This window comes from Dendrobates tinctorius, unplaced genomic scaffold, assembly GCF_039654945.1.
Source record: "Dendrobates tinctorius isolate UK_male_01 unplaced genomic scaffold, ASM3965494v1 ptg000007l, whole genome shotgun sequence".
In the NCBI taxonomy this organism is placed as follows: domain Eukaryota; kingdom Metazoa; phylum Chordata; class Amphibia; order Anura; family Dendrobatidae; genus Dendrobates; species Dendrobates tinctorius.
In genome coordinates, this window is record NW_027361675.1 from 55680005 (window position 1) to 55700215 (window position 20211).

At 41.9% G+C, this 20211-nt stretch overlaps 1 protein-coding gene across 1 annotated transcript in view; it reads left to right on the forward strand.

Annotated features, from left to right (window-relative positions):
* Positions 1-20211, forward strand: part of LOC141086031 (uncharacterized) — a 971752-nt gene that overhangs the window by 582759 nt on the left and 368782 nt on the right. The window contains exon 78 of the mRNA XM_073571764.1: positions 12148-12253. Within this exon, the coding sequence (XP_073427865.1) occupies positions 12148-12253 (106 nt within the window). The remainder of the gene's footprint in view (positions 1-12147; positions 12254-20211) is intronic.

A 20211-nucleotide genomic window follows, 5' to 3' on the forward strand; every position in this document is an offset into this window, starting at 1 on the left:
TGGAGTGTGGGTGGCCACCGGGCCGGTGTCTCACAGGGATGTGTCACGGTGGTGGTGACCCATTCCGTGGCCCTGGGCATCCGTGCAAAGGGGTGAATTATGTTTATGGATGAATGATACATTATGCCACCTCTGGTTTCTGATTAGATTGACCAGCGCTGCAGTGTCGCTTCTGTGGGACAGATGTTGTGGTGCAGCTAAGATGTAGAAGCCCTGCACAGGTAGGGCCGTAGTCGCAGGGCAGATGAAAGAGTTGGGAGATGGTGTGCAGTGCAGGATGTAGCTGAGTCGTGCGCCAGGTGCAGGAGAAAAATGACAGACACAGTCATGCAGTTCCTTTACCTATACTTGGTAGGTGCTGTCCAGGACCCAGAGTACAGATGGAGAAGGAGTTGGTCAGCCTGGAAGTCAATTTGGATTTCTCTCTCTGCAGATAGGTAGTGTGGCCTCTGTTCTAGCGCTTATCTGAGGTACTCGCAGTGCTGAGTTCAATGAAGTTCCCCCTGTTGACTCTCTTTTGGAACTTTCTCGTATGGCTTGCAGCCGTAGCCTTTTCCTTTTGGCTCACACACGTCGATGCTGGGGCCTCCGAGCCTCAGTTGGGTACAGAGCATTTACAGCTGCTACTTCCTCCGGATTCTGCTGCAGGAACATCAGTGTCCCTACAAACTCGGAGACCGGAATCCGAACTATGCGCTCCAGCTAGGAGTGAGCATTAACTCTGCTCATCCTCCAGCTCCCCTTCTCACGTCCACACACTTCCCCTTCCCTGCACAGAATGGCCTAACTTATTTCCTCCCAAACACAGAGAGCAGCTCCTCAGCAGTCATGTTCAGAGGTCTCCCTGCTGGCATGGAGTGGGAAATGTGTTGTGTGTTGGTTTAACTGCTAGAGAAATCCTTCGTTGCTCCCAAGCATGACATCACACTCCCTAGGAGGAAGGTAATGCTACTGTGGCGACCATACTCCTGGGGACGCCACAAGTGCACTGATACCCAGCCACTGCTAGATGATTCTGCTGGTACATTGACCCAGACCACTACATTCCCCTCACACTCTACACAGCCAGAATCTGACCCAGAGGAAACTCAGGTTCCCCTTCCCGCATACTATACCACCTTACACGGTGACAAAGAGGAAGGTGCAGATGAAAGTGCAGGTTCCTTGAGCAGGTGGGGGGGCACACTCATGGGCAACGGCACTGGCACAGGGCCCCTCATAGTACGCAAAAGTGTCTCTGCCGCCACCCCACCCGCCGTCAGACACACCGCCACACACCGCCGTACTATTAGAGGGGCCCTGTGCCACTGCCGTCGCCAACGAGTGGGCCCCCCTGCTTGCTCAGGATCACCGCATTTGCATAGTTGAAATACTTACCACTCCCTGCTCCACCGTCATGACGTCTTCCGTGTTTCCTGACAGTGATAGTCTGATCAGAGAGCGCAATGACATCGCGTCTGTACGCCCTCTGCCTAAACAGCCAAGTGCAGTGAGATGGACGATGGGGACGAGTCCAGGCTAGTACAGGGATTCCATAGCGAGGAGACTTATTTAATTGTTTTCAATGTTGGGACAGCAATTTTTGGGGAGCACTATACTCTGGAGAATGATATATGGGGCCCACCATACACTGGAGCATTCCAAAGGTGGACATCAGACACTGGAGCAGCATTTACAGGGCACATTATACACTAGAGCATTAGAAATGGGGCCCATTATGTATGGAGCATTATTTGGGCCCATAAAACAGTGCAGCTTCATCCATGGGGACCAACATATACTGTAGCATTATGTGGAGCTCATCATATACTGTTTCAAACATTATATGAGACCAATGATTCTGTATGGAGAAATATATGGGCCTCATTACTCTGTATAGCGCACTATGCGGAGGCCATAATACTGTATGGAGTAATATACTGTCCGTTTTTGGAGCTATTAAAAATGGATATCAGTCATGAGATGTAAAAAGTGAAGTATTTTTCATTGTACTATGCAGCTATTTCTCTGTGTTATCGGAGCATCATGAGTTGTGGTATGTGTTAAAGGGGCGCTCTTTGGCCCAGGGCACATGAAAACCTGGAGCCAGCCCTACCCCCCCACAAATTTAGCCAAATAACCCCCATTTTGCAGTGCATAACTAGTATTATGAAGTAAATTAAGGTTGAAAAGCTTCAGTAATCAGAATTGATGTTTTTGGCATTCAAAAGGGCATTGTAGGTGTGTTTCCTGTCCTCCACTCCCTGCCGACTTTGCTTCCCCATTGACTTGCATTGGGTTTCGTGTTTCAGTCGGCCTTTGACTTTTCACGATAATCGGCCGATTTCGTTCGACCCGACTTTTTCACGGAACCCGACTCGACCCGAAAAAAGGCAAAGTCGCTCATCTCTACTAGGGACAACTCAAACTCCCTGCACGTGGCTACCAAGTTGTTGGGTGCTGCAGATAAAATTAGGCACCATAAACACTAGCTATATCATATAAGGAAATTCGATTAGTCCCTCGGGCAATGAGGATCAATTTGATCTCATTCACTATAGCTTCATGAGATATTCCTTTCTTATATACCATATAATTGATTAGCGCTAAAGTATAGGCCTTTTTGAAGAAAGAAACCATATCTTTATCGATATCCACCATGATCATTAACATGTGCTTATCTCCTTTTCTTTTCTATGGAGAAATTATTCAATGCTCTTTTAATATTTCATTTATATAAGGTGTTGAAACTCATTTTTTCCTAGGAAAGCACTTTTAATTGTAACAACATTTTGAAATGTATTTTTTTCTCACCCCCCCTACAGTCATTCACCACACAGGTACATGAGGTGATCCCGCTCCTTACCTGGTAGTTAATGGCTGTGTCTCACAGCCAGGCCTTGCTTCCAGCAACCAATGGTGACACATAGCGCCAGCCCCGATTAACCTGGTAAATATCGCTGTCAAATTTTAACAGCTGAATTGACAGCTTGCCAGCAAGGGGGGACATTATTATATGCATTCATCAGTGCATCCCTGACATGATTGCAAGTCACTGATGGGTTGCTATGACAGCTGAGGGTCTGTTGAAGACATCCGTGCTTGTCATTACGAACTGCCCTTGAAACCCTGCCTGCGGGTGGGCTTCAAAGGAGATTGTGATTTTTAATATATGCAGCAATACTGTGGTATTCATGATCAAATGTTCAAGGGGGACTAATAAATACAGTGAAAATTTTAAAACGTTTTAAAAAATATGAAAAAAAATTAAAGTTCAAATCACCCCGCTTTTCCTTCATTAAAAATAACGATAATAAAAAAAATGTGAAAAGAAAAGTCCAATCTATCATAGTATAATAATAAGTAACCTGATCAGTTAACAGCGTAAATGGAAAAAAATTCAAAAACACTAAAATTATGGGTTTTTTTGTCTCTAGAATATCACAAAAAAACTCTATAACAAGCGATCAAAATGTCATATCTATCCGAAAATGGTATCAATAAAAACTTAATCTCGCCCCACAAAACACCTATCATACATCTCCGTCGACCCAAAAATTAAAACGTTACGAGTTTCGGAAAATGGCAACACAGCCCAATTTTTTTTGCCAAACTTCTGATTTTTTTTCACCACTAAAATAATAAAAAAATGGACATGTTTAGTATGAATGTAATCGAACTGATGAGCAGAATCATATTTCAAAGTCATGTTTACCTCATAATGTATGCCGTAAAAACTAGTCCCCAAAAACAATGTCAGAATTGCACTTTAGTCACATAAATGCAGAAACAGAAAATTTCTACGTCGTGAAGGCATTGATATCTTCAAGAAATGTTAAGTACTGTTACGTCATATGGCAGATCTCCTTCTTTGATGCACATTTAGAAGCTTTCATCATTGTCATCATCTGTGTTATTCAGGCAGCACATGCCTGCAACAGCAGCTGTTGGAGCTGAGCTTTTACAATCTATGTTAATCTCTTAACTGCTGCTGTCAAACTGTGATTGCAGAACTAAAATTGTGTGATTCAAAGGCCACACAATTCCACACTCCCATCGCCCCTATAACCATCATGATGGTTGTTTTTTGTATTTTGGTTTTACATTGTACATTGTGATTTTCCAGGTCAGTACATTTATGACAATACCATACATATACCTGTGTATACAGTTAGGTTCAGAAATATTTGGACAGTGAGACAAGTATTTCGCATTTTAGTGGTTTGCCAAAACATGTTCAAGACAATGTTATATAATCAATAAGGGCTGAAAGTTCAGACTCACAGCATTAACTTGAGGGTGTTCACATTCTAATTGGAGTAAGAGTTGAGGAATTACAGCTCGTTTATATGCAGCTGCCTCTTTTTAAAGAAACCAAAAGTATTGGGCAATTTTCTCAATAATCCATCATCAATTAAGCAGGTAAAAAGTCTGGAGCTGATTCCTGGTTTTGCTTTTGAATTTGGAAGCTGTTGCTATGAACCCAAAACATGCTGAAGAAGGAGCATTCAGTGGACGAGAAACAGACCATCCTTAAGCTGAAAAAAAGAAGAGATCCATCATAGAGATAATAGAAATGTTAGGAGTGGACAAATCAACAGTTTGGTATTTTATATATACCGTATATGTCCATGGCTTCCAGACTTAAGGAAGTCATTGCCTGCAAAGGATTCTCTACAATATTAAAAATGAACATCTTATTTATGTTAAAGTTCATTTGTCCTATTAGTTTTGAGTAGAGATGAGCTAATATGTTCGTCTCCCTCCTTATTCCGCAAGCTACAGCGCGTAATGAATAAGCTGCAGAGGCAACCCGTATACCTCGATCAATTCTGCTGATCAGCTGTCCGTGCAGCAGCTGCATGTGTTGCGGCTGTTTTACTGTCACAACACATGCATGGAGAGCCTGTTTGTTGGGCTCTCCATGCATGTGCTGTGACAGTGAAACAGCCATGACACATGCAGCTGTGGAGATGTTCAGCTGATCAGCAGGATTGATCCACAAATCCAGATTCCCTCTGCAGCTTATTCGGTAAGTGTTATAGTTTGCCGAATAAGGAGGGAACCAAACATATTCGCTTATCTTTAGTTTTGAGCCCCTGAAATGAAAAATGGTTGCAATACCTAAACGTTTCACAGGATATTTTTGTTCAAACCCTTTCATTAATCCTAGAAGTCTACATTTCAATTGAATCTCAGTTTCATTTTAAATAAATAGTGGCATGCAGAGCCCAAATCACAAAGATTTGGTCACTGTACAAATATTTCTGGATCTAACTGTATATATAGGTAATTTTTACACCACAATGAACATTGCAAAAACAAAACAGAAAAAACAATTGTGAAATTGCTTTTTTTTTGCTTATATACACATATGGGAGAGACCTGTAGACCAATGTAGGGAGAAACTGGGAGCCCGGCCAAACTAGTCTTATGTTTCAGAGAAAAGTATATCAAGTATATCATGCTGCTATCATGCATCCAGGCTCTGATTCATGCCGCCTTTGGTTTAGTCAGCATAAATTTACTGACTGGTTCCCTTTAAAGGTTGCTCCACTATATACTTAAACCACCACCGTTATCTGCTCTATTATTGCAGTCCATCAACCTGTATCTAAAGGGGATTTTCATAGAATCATAGAATCATAGAATCATAGAATCGTAGAGTTGGAAGGGACCTCCTGGGCCATCTGGTCCAACCCCCTGCTCAAAGCAGGATTCGCTAAATCATCCCAGTCAGATGTCTGTCCAGCCTCTGTTTGAAGACTTCCATTGAAGGAGAACTCATCACTTCTCGTGGCAGCCTGTTCCACTCATTGATCACTCTAACTGTCAAAAAGTTTTTTCTAATATCTAATCTGTGTCTCCTCCCATTCAGTTTCATCCCATTGCTTCTAGTCTTTTCTTGTGAAAATGAGAATAAAGTTGATCCTTCTACAATGTGACAGCCCTTTAGATATTTGTAGACAGCTATTAAGTCTCCTCTCAGTCTTCTCTTTTGCAAACTAAACATTCCCAAATCCTGCAACCTTTCCTCATAAGACAGGGTTTGCAGACCGGTCACCATTCTGGTCGCTCTTTTCTGAACTTGCTCCAGTTTGTTGATGTCTTTTTTAAAATGTGGTGCCCAAAACTGGACACAATATTCCAGATGAGGTCTGACCAAAGAGGAGTAGAGGGAAATAATGACTTCACGTGATCTAGACTGTATGCTTCTGTTAATACATCCTAGAATTGCATTTGCCTTTTTTGCTGCTGCATCACACTGTTGACTCGTATTCAGTCTGTGATCTATTAGTATACCCAAGTCTTTTTCACATGTGCTGTCACTTAGCCCTATTCCTCCCATTCTATATATGCTTTTTTCATTTTTATTGCCCAGATGTAGTACTTTGCATTTCTCCCTGTTAAAAACCATTCTGTTAGTTGCTGCCCACTTATCCAGTTTATTTAAATCTTTTTGAATCCTCTCTCTCTCTTCTCTAGTATTAGCTATCCCTCCTAGCTTTGTGTCATCAGCAAATTTAATCAGTTTACCCTCAATTCCTTCATCTAAATCGTTGATAAAGATGTTGAACAATACAGGGCCCAGGACAGAGCCCTGTGGTACCCCACTTGAGACATTCTTCCAACTGGATGTGCAGCCATTTACGACCACTCTTTGGGTCCGATCACTAAGCCAGTTATGAATCCACCTAACAGTTGCCTTGTCCATTCCATACTTAGTCATTTTTTCAATAAGGATTGTATGAGAGACTTTGTCAAATGCTTTGCTGAAGTCAAGATATACTATATCTACAGCATTTCCTTGATCCACCCAATCAGTGATACCGTCATAGAAGGAAATTAAGTTAGTCTGACATGACTTATTAGTTAGAAACCCATGCTGACTCTGTTTAATCACTTCATTCTTATCCAGGTATTGACATACATGTTGTTTAATAATTTGTTCAAAGATCTTTCCTGGTATAGAAGTCAGACTCACCGGCCTATAGTTGCCTGGGTCCACCTTCTTCCCCTTTTTGAAGATAGGAACAACATTTGCTCTTCTCCAGTCTTCTGGCACTTCTCCTGTTCTCCAAGAATTTTCAAAGATTATGGAGAGGGGTTCAAAAATTTCTTCTGCTATCTCCTTCAGTACTCTGGGGTGTAATTCATCTGGACCTGGAGACTTGAATTCATTTAGGTTAGCTAAGTGTTTCCTCACTATCTTTCTGTTTATAGATATCCTGGATTCTTCTATTCCCTTAATAGGACAGTGAATAACAGTTGATGTTGCATTTCCTTTCTGAGAGAAAACAGATGCAAAATAGGAATTTAAAAGTTCAGCCTTCTCAACATCCTGTCTTACCATTTCATCATTTTCATCCTGTAAAAATCCTATAGCATCTTTGACTTTTCTTTTACTTTTGACATATCCCCAAAATCCTTTATTATTGCTTTTGACATCTCTTGCAAGCCTCAATTTTACACATAGCGATATCGCTAGCACGTCACCGATTTTGTGACGTTATAGCGATATCGCTAGCAATATTGCTATGTGTGATACTTACCTCCGACCGGCTCCCCCGCTGGTTATCGCTGATCGCGCGAGAATGTCCGGCTCCATTTCTCTTCGTCAGCTTCCTGCTGGGCTTCCTGCTGTGACGACGAGCGACGCGTGGAGGCGGGCGGGAGGACGTCTTCATCGCTGTGTGTGAAAGGTGAGTATCGTGCACTGCGTCGCTGCTGCATCGCTGTGAGATCTTTCTGTGTGAAAGCTCACTAGCGATCATTTAGCGATGCACCAGCGATCCTGACCGGGTCGGATCGCTGGTCGGATCGCTGGTGCATCGCTAAATGTAAAAGGGCCTTAAGACCTGGACTCCCCCTGTATCTGTAAAAAAATACCTTAAATATTTATGGCATACAATGTGGTCGGGTCCAATGGGTGTCTTTTTCTTTCCTCGATGCCTCTTCAACCCCTGCATCTGACATCCTGCTGGCTTTATTGATGTGGATAATCCATCTTATGTCATCCATAGAGTGCCCCAAACTTGTATCTGTGCAGTTAAAATGCAGGTTTGCGCAGTTGCTGTTTGTTTATGCTCTGCCCTACTAAGAGCAAAGCAAAGTCCTATAATGTCAGAAGCGACTTCACTTCTGTATTAAGAGATGCTAGTACATAATTGGGCAAGGAATTTGCACTGTGTAATGGACTGGGTAGTGGAACCACTGTGCCTTGATCAGAGGAAGCCTGGAGAAGTGTGACTGTGGTTACTGTTCGTAGGTAGGAGAGTATTTTGTCCTGCACAGGTTCAGGTCTGAGAGAGGAGCCTGGGAGCCAGCGGATTCAATGGCCTGTGCAAACTGTAACAAACTGGGTGGTGGAATCACTGTGCCGTGATCCGAGAAATGCTTGGAGGTGCGTGACTAGGTGCCTCACCAAGTCCGACCTCAGATGCATGGCTGCTGACGATATCATGATCTGAGGAGAAACGAGGGAGGTGAGACCAGTTGCTATGCAAGGACTGATCTTGCGTAGAAGGCAGCTGACCTCCAATGGACAGGAAGTAGGAACGGCTAGGGATGGTAGCCTTGGCAAGCACTGGCGAACATGGCTGACAGACAGGCAGGCTGGCACTGCTGATCATCAGGCAGGTGGGCACGGCTGATAGGCAGGCGGGTTCGTCTGATATACAGACAGATGGGTACGGCTGATAGACAGGCAGGCGGGAATAGCTGATAGACAGGCATGCAGGCATGGCAAGAATACGAGCACTGAGACCTGAGAATGAACAAGAGTGTTATGAACAAACTTATAACATGGCACAGGCACCTCCCACCTGATGGAGGTGCCTTAAATAACAAGTGCTCCCCAGCCATTGGCTGGAGACACTTTAGGACAGTGCACCCTAAGCACAATGCCAGGGGATCTGCAAGGCATGCGCAGACCCAGGCAGCCGCAGGAGGATGAGGACGAGGCGTGGGACCACAGTGGTATGTCAACGTCTCTGCTGGGGGAGGAAGGCAGAGTGCAGAGACGTCGGGGCCATAGTAGGGACAGCAGGAGAAGAAGAAAGAGGTGTGGGGCTGTGATGGTGAGAGCGGTGGCATCTCTGCTGGGGAAGAGGGTGCAGAGATGCCTGCATTACACTCTGTTCTTAGCAGAGCAGAAAAAAGTGCACCTGCAAAGGCCTGCCCTCCAACAGCGCAGATCAACATTTGCGGCAATCTGTAGATGACACAGGATGTGTTATCCACATCCATCAGATACAGTTCAACGGACTGCAGTAATAAAGTAAATAAAGGTCGTGGCTTCAGCACATATTGGGAAAACCTGCTGACAGGTTACCTATACGGTAGCTATATGTATATATAAAGAATAAGCTGTGCTCACTTTAAAGATTGCTTTATTTTATTATTTAGATGAATGATCAATCTTGTCAAATGCTTTTTGTTAGAGAACTGTCTCATTCAGTGCTTTAACACTTTATCACTGCTGGCCAGAAAAGCAAGGCAAAAATTATACCTTTGGTGACAGGTCCTAAGTGACAAAATCTGTTGCAATTTATAAATATGATGGGGTCTGTGATGCTTAGACTACCTAACCATTATTCATGCGTTTGGCTGAAGAGGACTCTGTCATTCCTTTTACATACTGGATTTTCACAGACCACACCACTAATTCTCTTCTGCAATGTGCGTGTGATGTGTGCAGATCAGGAACATGAGAAAAATGGAAGCAGCAGATGCTGGCAGAGCCTGACAAGGAATTAAATAGTGTGCCATCAGACCCTAGAGGATTCTGGTGTTACCTGCGCAATAACTTCTCTCTGCTAACAACCCACTACAATGTACGTCCCCTTGTGCTGCTCCTTCTGCATGGGAGAATTATTGATTATGGCTACTGAACACTGACTTGTTCTGTGCCCTGCAATTCCAATGATTGCCTTTTTATTAAAAAACTAGCTGAAGAGCCCGGCGCTGCCCGGGCATAGTAACTAACTGTGGTTAGTTATAGCAAATTATAATTATCCTCCATCCCATAGTCCCGTGTCCATATACCCATCATACATATCCATGATCCCATAGGCCCGTACCCATATACCCATCATACATATCCTCCATCCCATAGTAGAGTGCCCATATACCCATCACACATCCTCCATCCCATAGTCCCATGCCCATATACCCATCACACATCCTCCATCCCATAGACCCATGCCCATATACCCATCATACATATTCACCATCCCATAGTCAAGTGCCCATATACCAATCACACATCCTTCATCTCATCGTCCCATGCCCATATACCCATCATACATATCCTCCATCCCATAGTCCCTTGCCCATATACCCATCATACATATCCGCCATCCCATAGTCCCGTGCCCATATACCCATCATACATATCCTCCATCCCAAAGTCCAGTGCCCATATACCCATCCCACATCCTCCATCCCATAGTCCCATGCCCTTATACCCGTCATACATATCCTCCATCCCATAGTCCAGTGCCCATATACCCATCACACATCCTCCATCCCATAGTCAACCATTATGACATCATAATGAGTGGCGGGGCTTGCAACCTATGATGACATCAGCGTCGCCATGGCAACCATTATGACATCATAATGAGGGGCGGGGCTTGATACACACACACTTTTTCCCCATTATGTAGATAGGGGCAAAATTGTTTGGTGAATTGGAATGCGCAGGGTTAAAATTTCACCTCACAACATAGCCTGGGACACTCTTGGGGTCCAGATGTGTGACTGTGCCAAATTTTGTAGCTGTAGCAGCGACGATGCGGATGCCAATCCCGGACATACTCACATACATACATACATACATACATACATACATACATACATACATACATACATACACACACTTGAGCTTTATATATTAGATGTTCTGAGGAAATGTTTTTCTTGTCTCATAGTAAGGCCTGTTTCACACACCATTTCTTTTTTGTAAATGAAAAAGGATGGGGGTTTTTAGCGTGTTGGATCCATTTTTGGTCCATGTGTCCATTTTATAATCCTTGTTGCATTCATTTTTTCTGTTACAAAGAAATAAAAGTTTCTTGGCTTTCCTACCCAATAAACAGAAATCACGACTGCAAATTAGTGATATTTGTGTGCTATACATTTTTTTTTCACTGGGCCAATAAATTGCATTGAGGAGCATGATCTTTTTTTTTAAAATTCAGGTGAAAATACACATTCATCGAAATGCATCCATGATCTATCCATAAAAATGATACGTAGAAAAAATGATATATGAAAGAGGTCTTGGAAGAATATTACTTATTTTTGTGGCTAATCCCCATAATTTTATGAGTAAAGATATGATTTTAGCAATAGTAAAAGGCAGCACTATTCATTACATTCACATTATTTTGCTACATAGTTAAGAGTGTGTGGACAGCCAAATATTTTGATGGCCGATTCATCAAAGCATTTATACTACAAAAGGGTCGTAAAAGCTTTAAAAAGTTACAATATTTTTGCTCAACGTGGAGTTGCCTAATGACTTAGGATAAAAGGTCAAACAAGACACTCCGTTTGCTTTGGTTTTTTATCCTAAGTCATGAGGGCCTGCTAAAGGTTTGTGATTAACTAGTAGGATTGTTACCTTCAATTGGTGGCATTAGAATTCTTGTACTTTTCTTCTCTGAAGAGACTGTTTGCATATTTAAATTCCCAGAGGAGCATTACATGTCCTATAAGTCTCCTAACACCATCTTGGCACTCTCCACAAGGAGAAACAGTCTCCTTTTAGACCCCATATAAGTTCTTAGCATTAAGCATTAATATATTCCTACTAAAACTAGAAAAAAGCAAGTACTCAACATGTAGCCCGACTAGAACTTACTAATGTATATTTTATAATACATGGGATAAAAAAAAATCATTGATCAGTTTTAGATCAAGATCAGTTTTGATCATTCCATATGCAAAAAGAATAGAGCATATCAATCTCTGGTTGCATGTAACCTAAAAAAAAATCATCCATAAAGATACTGTATCCAAAAATAAGGTGTTATATAACTCTACTGATCAATGTAAAGTTTCGTCTTACACATGATGGGAAAGTTACTTGGGCTTACGACCCTCATGCTTTGATTGCATCCACAATTAAGTACTCTTTCTTTCTCAATCCTTTGACTTTAGGTAAAGGGTGAAATTTTGCATGAAAACATTTCAATGTCAGCCCACAAATGTGATGGTCATATCAGCAAAACAGCAACTCGCATTGAAGATGTCAAGGACACTGGAGGTAAATCATTTATAATTTACAGATCAGTAGTTCATATTTTTTTCAATTTTTTTAAGCCTAAAGAATGATAAGATCCTAAAGAGCTAATACATTTAGGACTATGCAATGTTTTAGTCTTTTAGGTGAGAACATTTAAGTTCTATCTATACTACCACACTATAGTCTTCCTGGTGATTTATTAGATGTGGTAGTATACCTTGAAGAGAGTCTGTCAACCCCAAAACTTGATCCAAACTGCTTATACAGTCGAATAGGGGACTTAGCCCCTATAGCCACTATGAAACTTGCAGTATAGATTTTACTTTTTCAGTTGGAAAGAAAAATGGTTTTATTTCATATGAAAATAGGGGTTCATTGGGGCACTGATAGTGAGGCCAAGGGCTCAGTATACTGTTCTAGCCCTCAATCAATATGCCACACTTAGCTTGATTGACACCTCTCGCTTGCCCAGAGTGAGCACTGCCTGAATTTAATCCCAGGACCTGCACACACAGAATCACACGATGTCTAGCAGCTTAACTATTTAAAAAAAGTTTTCCAGGTTGTCCAAAAAATTGGTCGAGAGGTAAAATATGTGATACAATAATATCAAGCATAACTTACCCGTTCAATCTCCCCTTGTCACTACTGCTGCTTTCTTACGCTTTGCTGGACTTTGTGCACTAGACTGCATCTATGACATGCCATATTCCATATTTGACCACTGCAGTCATTCACTGGCCCACCAGAGCTGCAATACTAGAAAAGTGGGGAAAACAATGCTTCTTTAATTATGTTATCATATTCTCCAGCCCTTGCCCTTGAAAACTTAGCCCCTTTAAAGATACGCCCCTCAGGGAGCTTCATGGAGAAGAAATTTGGCACATTTTAAAACATAGCTATTACATCCAAATAAATAATTATCCAGGAGATTCGGCACATAGAGTGTTTAAGCAGAAAATGACTTCTGATATACAATCATTCAAAGGAACATCTTGGATATAATTATAGACATAGTAGAAAATGTTGCTCGAAGACCAGGCTCAAGCTGAGTTAATTGTGTGCAGCTGCTGACCACTTCTCAATTCCATGTAATGAGCCATTGTATTTGCCCTGGAGACACGCTACCCAGTGTTTAGGAATAAGCTAGCCGAGAAAATGCTAGGGCTTTGAACAAAGCTGCTCTGGCAAATAATAAAGGCTGGCAATGTGCAGACATGTGTCCATTAGGTTGTTAAAGCCATATATCAGATGGACCGTGACCACCACTTTAAGCTTGGACCATTTACTACAAACCTATTGCTTTTAGGAAAATAATCTGCTTTAGATAATTAGATCTTGAACTCTCATGTGCAATCTCTATATTTTCTGCTGTCTGCTTGGCCCACATATGAGTGCAATTTATCTACTCTACATCATATTTTGCACAAGCAATAAAACATTTTTGCTGTTCTATTAACTATATTGTAATTTTGTATGTAAATTTTTTTCCCCTAGTCTTTTAAGTCCTATAGAGAAGACTATGAGAATCCTCACAAAAGTTGCCATGCCCACCATGTGCCATTATGTGTTTAACTATAGATTTTTTTACTAGAAAAAAATGCAATTAATCAATGCAAATAAGAATATCTTAGGTCATGGTTCAATGTTCAGTATATTTTGCATTTTAGCAGCTATTGGAAAACTCCTGTTTAGGCCAGTTTCAAAAATCCATTTTTCCTTAGGGATATAAGTTGCAATACATATACTGTATGAGGCAGCCAAGTTCAGGTCAGGAGTCCCATGGCTAGTCTGTGCATTGCGGTCTCAGTCGGGATGCAAAACATTAATGTGTGGAAGCGGCAAATTACACAATTCACCTATAAGTCTTCTATCATTAGTAATTAGCTTGTAAATTGTTAATATAAATTAATTTTTTTACATGAATTCTTGGTAAATTAGTAAACTCTGTTAGTGTAGCCTCATTGCTTACATTGATATTGACTCCCTTCCTGATTAAACTTAGCTGATAGAAAAGGGCCCAGCTACCCTACCATCCAGGGAATTGCATCTAGGCCTATTCACTTGAAGTGAACCACTGCACAGGAAAAACTGTTTATGAGATACATTTCTGCTGCCTGTTCATTCCCAGGATCAGTTTACAGAAGATCAGTGACCAGAGGTCTATTCCTAACAATAGAAGTCACATCCTACCTATAGTAGAGGCTTATCCAAGCCTTATTTCCCCAATTTATGGCTAAGTTTACACTGTGCAGATACGCTGCATATTTTATATGTGCTGCATGTCAATTTATATACATTTTTACATCTTTCCCAAATTTTCAGATGCAGGCCTGGTAAATTTGCTCCACCCTGGGACAGACAGGGGTGTGATTCACTTAAACCCTGTGGAAAAATAGGCATTTATTGGCAGGGCTGGGGCTGAGACATACACTTTCCTTTCCACATAACACTAATAGTGGTCAGATTTATTTTACAGATTGTCACTGTGGATTTTTCACTTTGTAATACATAGATGGATTCTGCAGCAAATGTGTTTTATGTTTTCCATGTGTGTGAATATACCCTGTAAGATTAGAATCCTTAAAGCACCTCTCTAGCGTCTTGTTTTTCAGCTCTGGTGTGGTGCTTCTGCTGTAAGGTCTCTACACCTTGTCTTATACTCACCTTTTGGCGTCTTCACCTTATTTCAGCATGGCTCCAGTCCCGCGGCGCCATCTTGTGATGGCAACTTCTGACTGTCCGGAAGTCAGATGTAAAGTCACAAGCTCTCAATGCAAGTCTGTGAGAGCCACAAGAAGGCTTTCAGGCTTGTGTTGAGTTGTAACCTTTGGCTTGCTCCATGAAACACTGGACCAACCGTGCAGTGAAGATGATGGCAGGGGAAGATAAGAGTAGGGTCAGGGACCTTAGATAAAATTTAAAAAAATGCTGGAGTGGTACATTAAAGGGTTAACATTTAAGGGTTCATTTATACTGCGTGAAGCACAACGTTAAACAACCATCGAACTGCAACACGTTTGCTAGACGATTATTGTAAAACAAGATTTCTACGGAACGTTTGTTCAGAATAATTGTGCAGAGTAAATGCACCTTTTGTTCCAAGACTGTTCTTAAGAAGTGCCGTGAGGTACTCGGTACCGGGCCGCTTCTTAAAGGGGCAGTGTCACAGCGGCAATGACCCAGTCCGATGGCCCTGAGCATCCAATAAAAAGGGGATATTTACAGGGAAAAAATAAAGAGTTTGTGACGCCACTATTGGTATTGTGGTGTATGATCAGAGGTGACTAGTGCTGCAGGGCAGATCCTCTGGGACTGATAGTGATGCAGCAGAGTTGGTATAGCTCTCCACAGGCAGAGCTTTGTCCCAGGGCAGTTGTGGTAGTGAAGATGATATGTTTGAGGATCATAGATGTACCAGAGTTGGATAGGTAATGCAGGAATAACTAGAGGACACAACAGAGTGAAGTTTTCTTTACCTTTTACTGAGCTGTGTAGGTACAGTCCAGGACTCAGGTTACAGATGGTTCTGGAGATGGTCAGCCTGAAAGCAATTTGGGAATCTCCTTATTCAGATGGGTTGTGAGGCCTCCACTCTAGCGCTATTCTCTGAGGTACTTGCTGCTGTGGACTCTATTCAAATTCCTCTTTGTGTCTGCTACTTAGGTAGAATTCCACTTGCATGACAGGCAGCTGTAGCCAACTTCAGGAATCGCTCCTATATGGCGTCTCCGGCTCACACGTGCTGCTATGTCATCGAGTCTCAGTTGGGGACAGAGGATCTGCGGCCTCCTGTCCTCCAGATTCTGCTGTGGGACCTTTAGTACCCACACAGCCTCGATCTCCATGGTCCGGTCTCTAGCGCTCAAGCCTGGAGATGAGCTCTGTTATGGCTCCTGTCCCCAGCTTCAACCTGCACGTCCTCTCTCTTCCCTGTTCAGGTTCTAACTAACTATTCACTTCCTGCTTCTGACCAGAGAAGAGCTCCCCAGAAGTCAGGTTTAGAGCTCCGTCTGCTGGCCTGGAGCAGGAACTGTGTTGTATGCTTGAACTACCTGATAAAGGGATTCTTTCTTTGCTTCCAGGCATTGCATCACTCCCCCCTGGAGGGAGGCAAGGCCACTGTGGCAGTCGAACTCCTGGGGTGACACACACTGCTCCCCACTCAGCCTGCTTTCTGAATGCTGGGGCAGGTGTTCCACTTTGATTGACAGATCAGGCCATCGGCATCTTCACACTGCTGGCATGAACTGTGTGCACTTCAATGCTGCTATAGGAAGCTTCTGCATTATTAGAATCGTTTGGATCATGGCAACTTGCTGTCGCAATCATGGTTATTAAGACTATCACAAAACCTGTGTAACATGTGGAAATGTACAGTAGTATTGGTGCTTAGCAGCTGTAGCCCTAGGCGGAAGAGGGTGAGAGTTTGAGGAGCACTAGGGTTAAGCAGCTCAAGGACATTGAGGTGGAGGGGACAATGGTTGAGAACACTTTAAAAGCCTTTACGAGGGCTTGACAGACTCCGCTAACTCACTGGGTTCGAGTATAGTGACGTCTCTGGGGGGTCGGATGAGACTTGGGAAGGAGAGCAGCAAGCTGACAAGGACTGGCATGTAGAAATGCTCTACGTCTACTGCCCAAGAATAGTTCTAAAGAAATGAAAGTGCAGAACAGAGGTGGCCTGGATCTGGAGCTAGTTCTCCCAAGTTAAAGGATAGCCTTAGTGTAAAATATATAATGGCATGTTCGGCCATTAGTCTAATACAGCAGTGTTGGAGTGTCTCCTTCTCCATGAGCTATAAGTTGTAAAAATGTAAAGATCACATAGCAGGAGAAAGGGCACGATAGAAGAAACAAGGTAATTGCAAACTTGCTTATTTTAACACCATGTACTTGCCTATCCATTTTACAACATACAGATCACTTTTTAATTATGTTCTGCTTTGATTAGGATGATTAAAAACATAGTATATATTTTTTTAAATGAATGTGATTTCATATGCAGGATATGAATTGTGCTTGTATAGTGTGTGTGTTTTTTACAGACCTCATGTGTATGCAGAATGGATATGGCTCTAGTTCAAATGTGGCTAGCCTGCCTTTCACCCCAGCATTCATAGCTTGTTCTGGTTCTTAACTCACGCAGGTGCGTCCACTGAGAGCACAGATAGAGTAATAATCGGTGCGTTTATGATTTGCTTTTCTTTAATGTGTCGCTGATTGGACCAACTCCTCGATTTCTACATTCCAGAGCACCAGTGATGTATTTGACGAGAGTGCAGCAATTCCCGATTTCACTTACAGATGGGGAGGTTAGATATTGTTTCTGTATGCGCCATAAACATCTGGGACTTGTTTAAAGGTTTTTTTTCTGGCTTTGGAGCGCTTACTAGAGCACGTGACATCCTCATAGTACAACTAGGAGTTTTTATGTTTTATGGAGTTGGATCACAAAAGGGAGAATTTTAAATGAGCCCCATGTAGAACATTTGGACTTAAATCTGCAGTATGAGGAAAGAAGAAAGCTGCATATGGTTAGTGGCTGTAAAGTGCAGCCTCGCAAGGATGTCGCATATAATAGAAAAGGTGCTATGTGTGCAGATTAGCTGGAAGTGTTGAAGTGAATACACATACAGTGGTTTTTGCATAATGAGGTGTACAGAATCCCAGGGGAGGTTGTTAAAACAGACAAGACAGCCTGTGGTAAACAAGGAGGAAGGTAGTCTTTGAAAGCAGATGGCTTTTGAAATCCTGGCAAATAGCTGTTTTATAAGTAAAAAATCTGTTATTTCGGGACAAGGATCACCTCCCACTCCTTCCTCCCATGCATATTTTAAACCTGCATTTCTAGATAATAAAATTCTGTTTCTAATTGAACATTAGTCGTACAGCTGACTGTAAACATGTTGGAGGATGAAAAAGATTAGCGCCCTAAATGGTCTCATCAATACATAATTCACATGCTATATTACAAACGCAAGATAATCTTCCTGTCGCAGCTAGTTGGGCTGCACGTATTTACCGCGATTTTCCTAAGGGAACGTGTTTGTAAAATTCACTGTAATTTCAAATAGTATCTATTTGCATTTTAGGCATCACACGAGAGCTGTGATGTGACAGCAGTGCGGATGACTTTTTTCCATATGAAATTAATCTACTTCAGCGAATATCATGAAGTGTCTGTACTATCATTTAAAATGAGAAGAATGACTATGTAATTGCTGCCGCATGGGGATATGTTATATTGCAGATAACTGGGGTCCAGATGGGTTGATGTCTTTTTTAACAATTGTACATAAATAGTCGGTACCGAGGCATCATATGTTAGGAGCCCAAAGCAGAAGTACTAGAGGGAATGTACTGTATATCTCATCCAGGGAAAACTGGATGCGATGACCAGGAAAGCCATATTTGCTCAGTGAAGTTAGGCCCCCGTCACACATTGCGACTCACCAGCGATCCCGACAACAATATGACCTTGTCAGGATCGCTGGTGTGTCGCTACATGATCGCTGAGGAGCTGCCAAACAGGCAGATCTCACCAGCGATGAGGACCAGCGACGACGCGGGTAACAAGCGAGGGCGTCGCGCTACCCGCTGTGTACCTTAGATACCAGTGCGCTGGTGCAGGGAGCTGGTAACCAAGGTAAACAGTGGGTTTCAAAGCGCCACGCACATAATACGAATATCTCTCTGATGTATATCTCTCCTCCCATCCCTTAGGCAGTGGGTACACAATTTAATGAGTTCCTAGTGAATTCTCTAGTTCACTGTGACACTTATATTCATACATACAGGTCAGGCTCAGTTTACCACCTATTGGTCCGTTGCTGTACTTCTAATTGTATGTTTTACCTTGTACATTTATTATTGTTTTTCATTTAGGTGCGGGCACATTTCTTGTTTTTAGTGCTACCGTTTACCACTTTGTTTAATAAAATTGTTCTTTTAGTATTACATCATTGGTTCTACATTTTTCCTTTTAGATCATAAGTTTGGGGTTCTCTCTTGGGTTTACACGATGGTGTAATAACTAGAACATATTTTTGTTTAGGTAAAATGCTATTGATTAATGGTTGGTATAGCTTTTTATATCATTTTTATTCCTCGAACTCTGTTTTTTTTTTTTAAACTATTGGAGCTTTCAGTCTATGTTTCTACATATCATATCGAATATGCTGTGGATTTTCCATTATGAAATTGCATGCAGAAAATCCACAGCGTACTCTGAGTAAAACAATCTGCCACGTATTTTTAGGAATATTGCAGATTTTAAAATCCTGTGTGTTTAGGGAATGCTGCAGAATCATCCTGTGGTCAGAAATCAGGGTGAGCAACTAAATTCCCTTGTTTCCTCATTTGGTCAAGAGTCACTTGTTTGTACAGTACAATGAGATAACCAATGCTCCATTGTCTTTGTTCACACTGCAAATTTAATTGTGCTGTTGTGTGGAAAGATTATTTGTAGACTAAAACTTGTTGCAGGTCTAAATGTATTTCTTTTGCTTGTACCGTCTCTGCAGTTTGTGTGCCGCCTAAATCGATCTGTCTGAAACTTATTTATCCTCATCGTAACTTAACTGGATCTTAACATTTTTAAGCCAGTTGAAGCCTCCATTAAGTCTTAAATACCTCATGTTGGTTTTATATATATGTAAATGTGCCTTATTACATCAAATATGCCTGGGTAGTTAATAAGGATACGCTGGAGGGTAATTGACATTTCTTAGGATGTGTTAAGATTAAGTCATCCTTTAGGGCTAAAAAGGCTCTGAGAACAGCTACTCAATGTACTCTTTCTAGGTCATTATAATGTCTTATTATTATTATATGAAAGATCACACTTAATCAGGCACTTTACTGTGGTTAAAGGAAACCTATTGCTGCTGAGAAAACCACTAAACGTGACTGTAGTTGAAATTAGGAAACTTTTCTTAAAAACCCATCATTAGATAATTGAATCATTTTCATCAGTA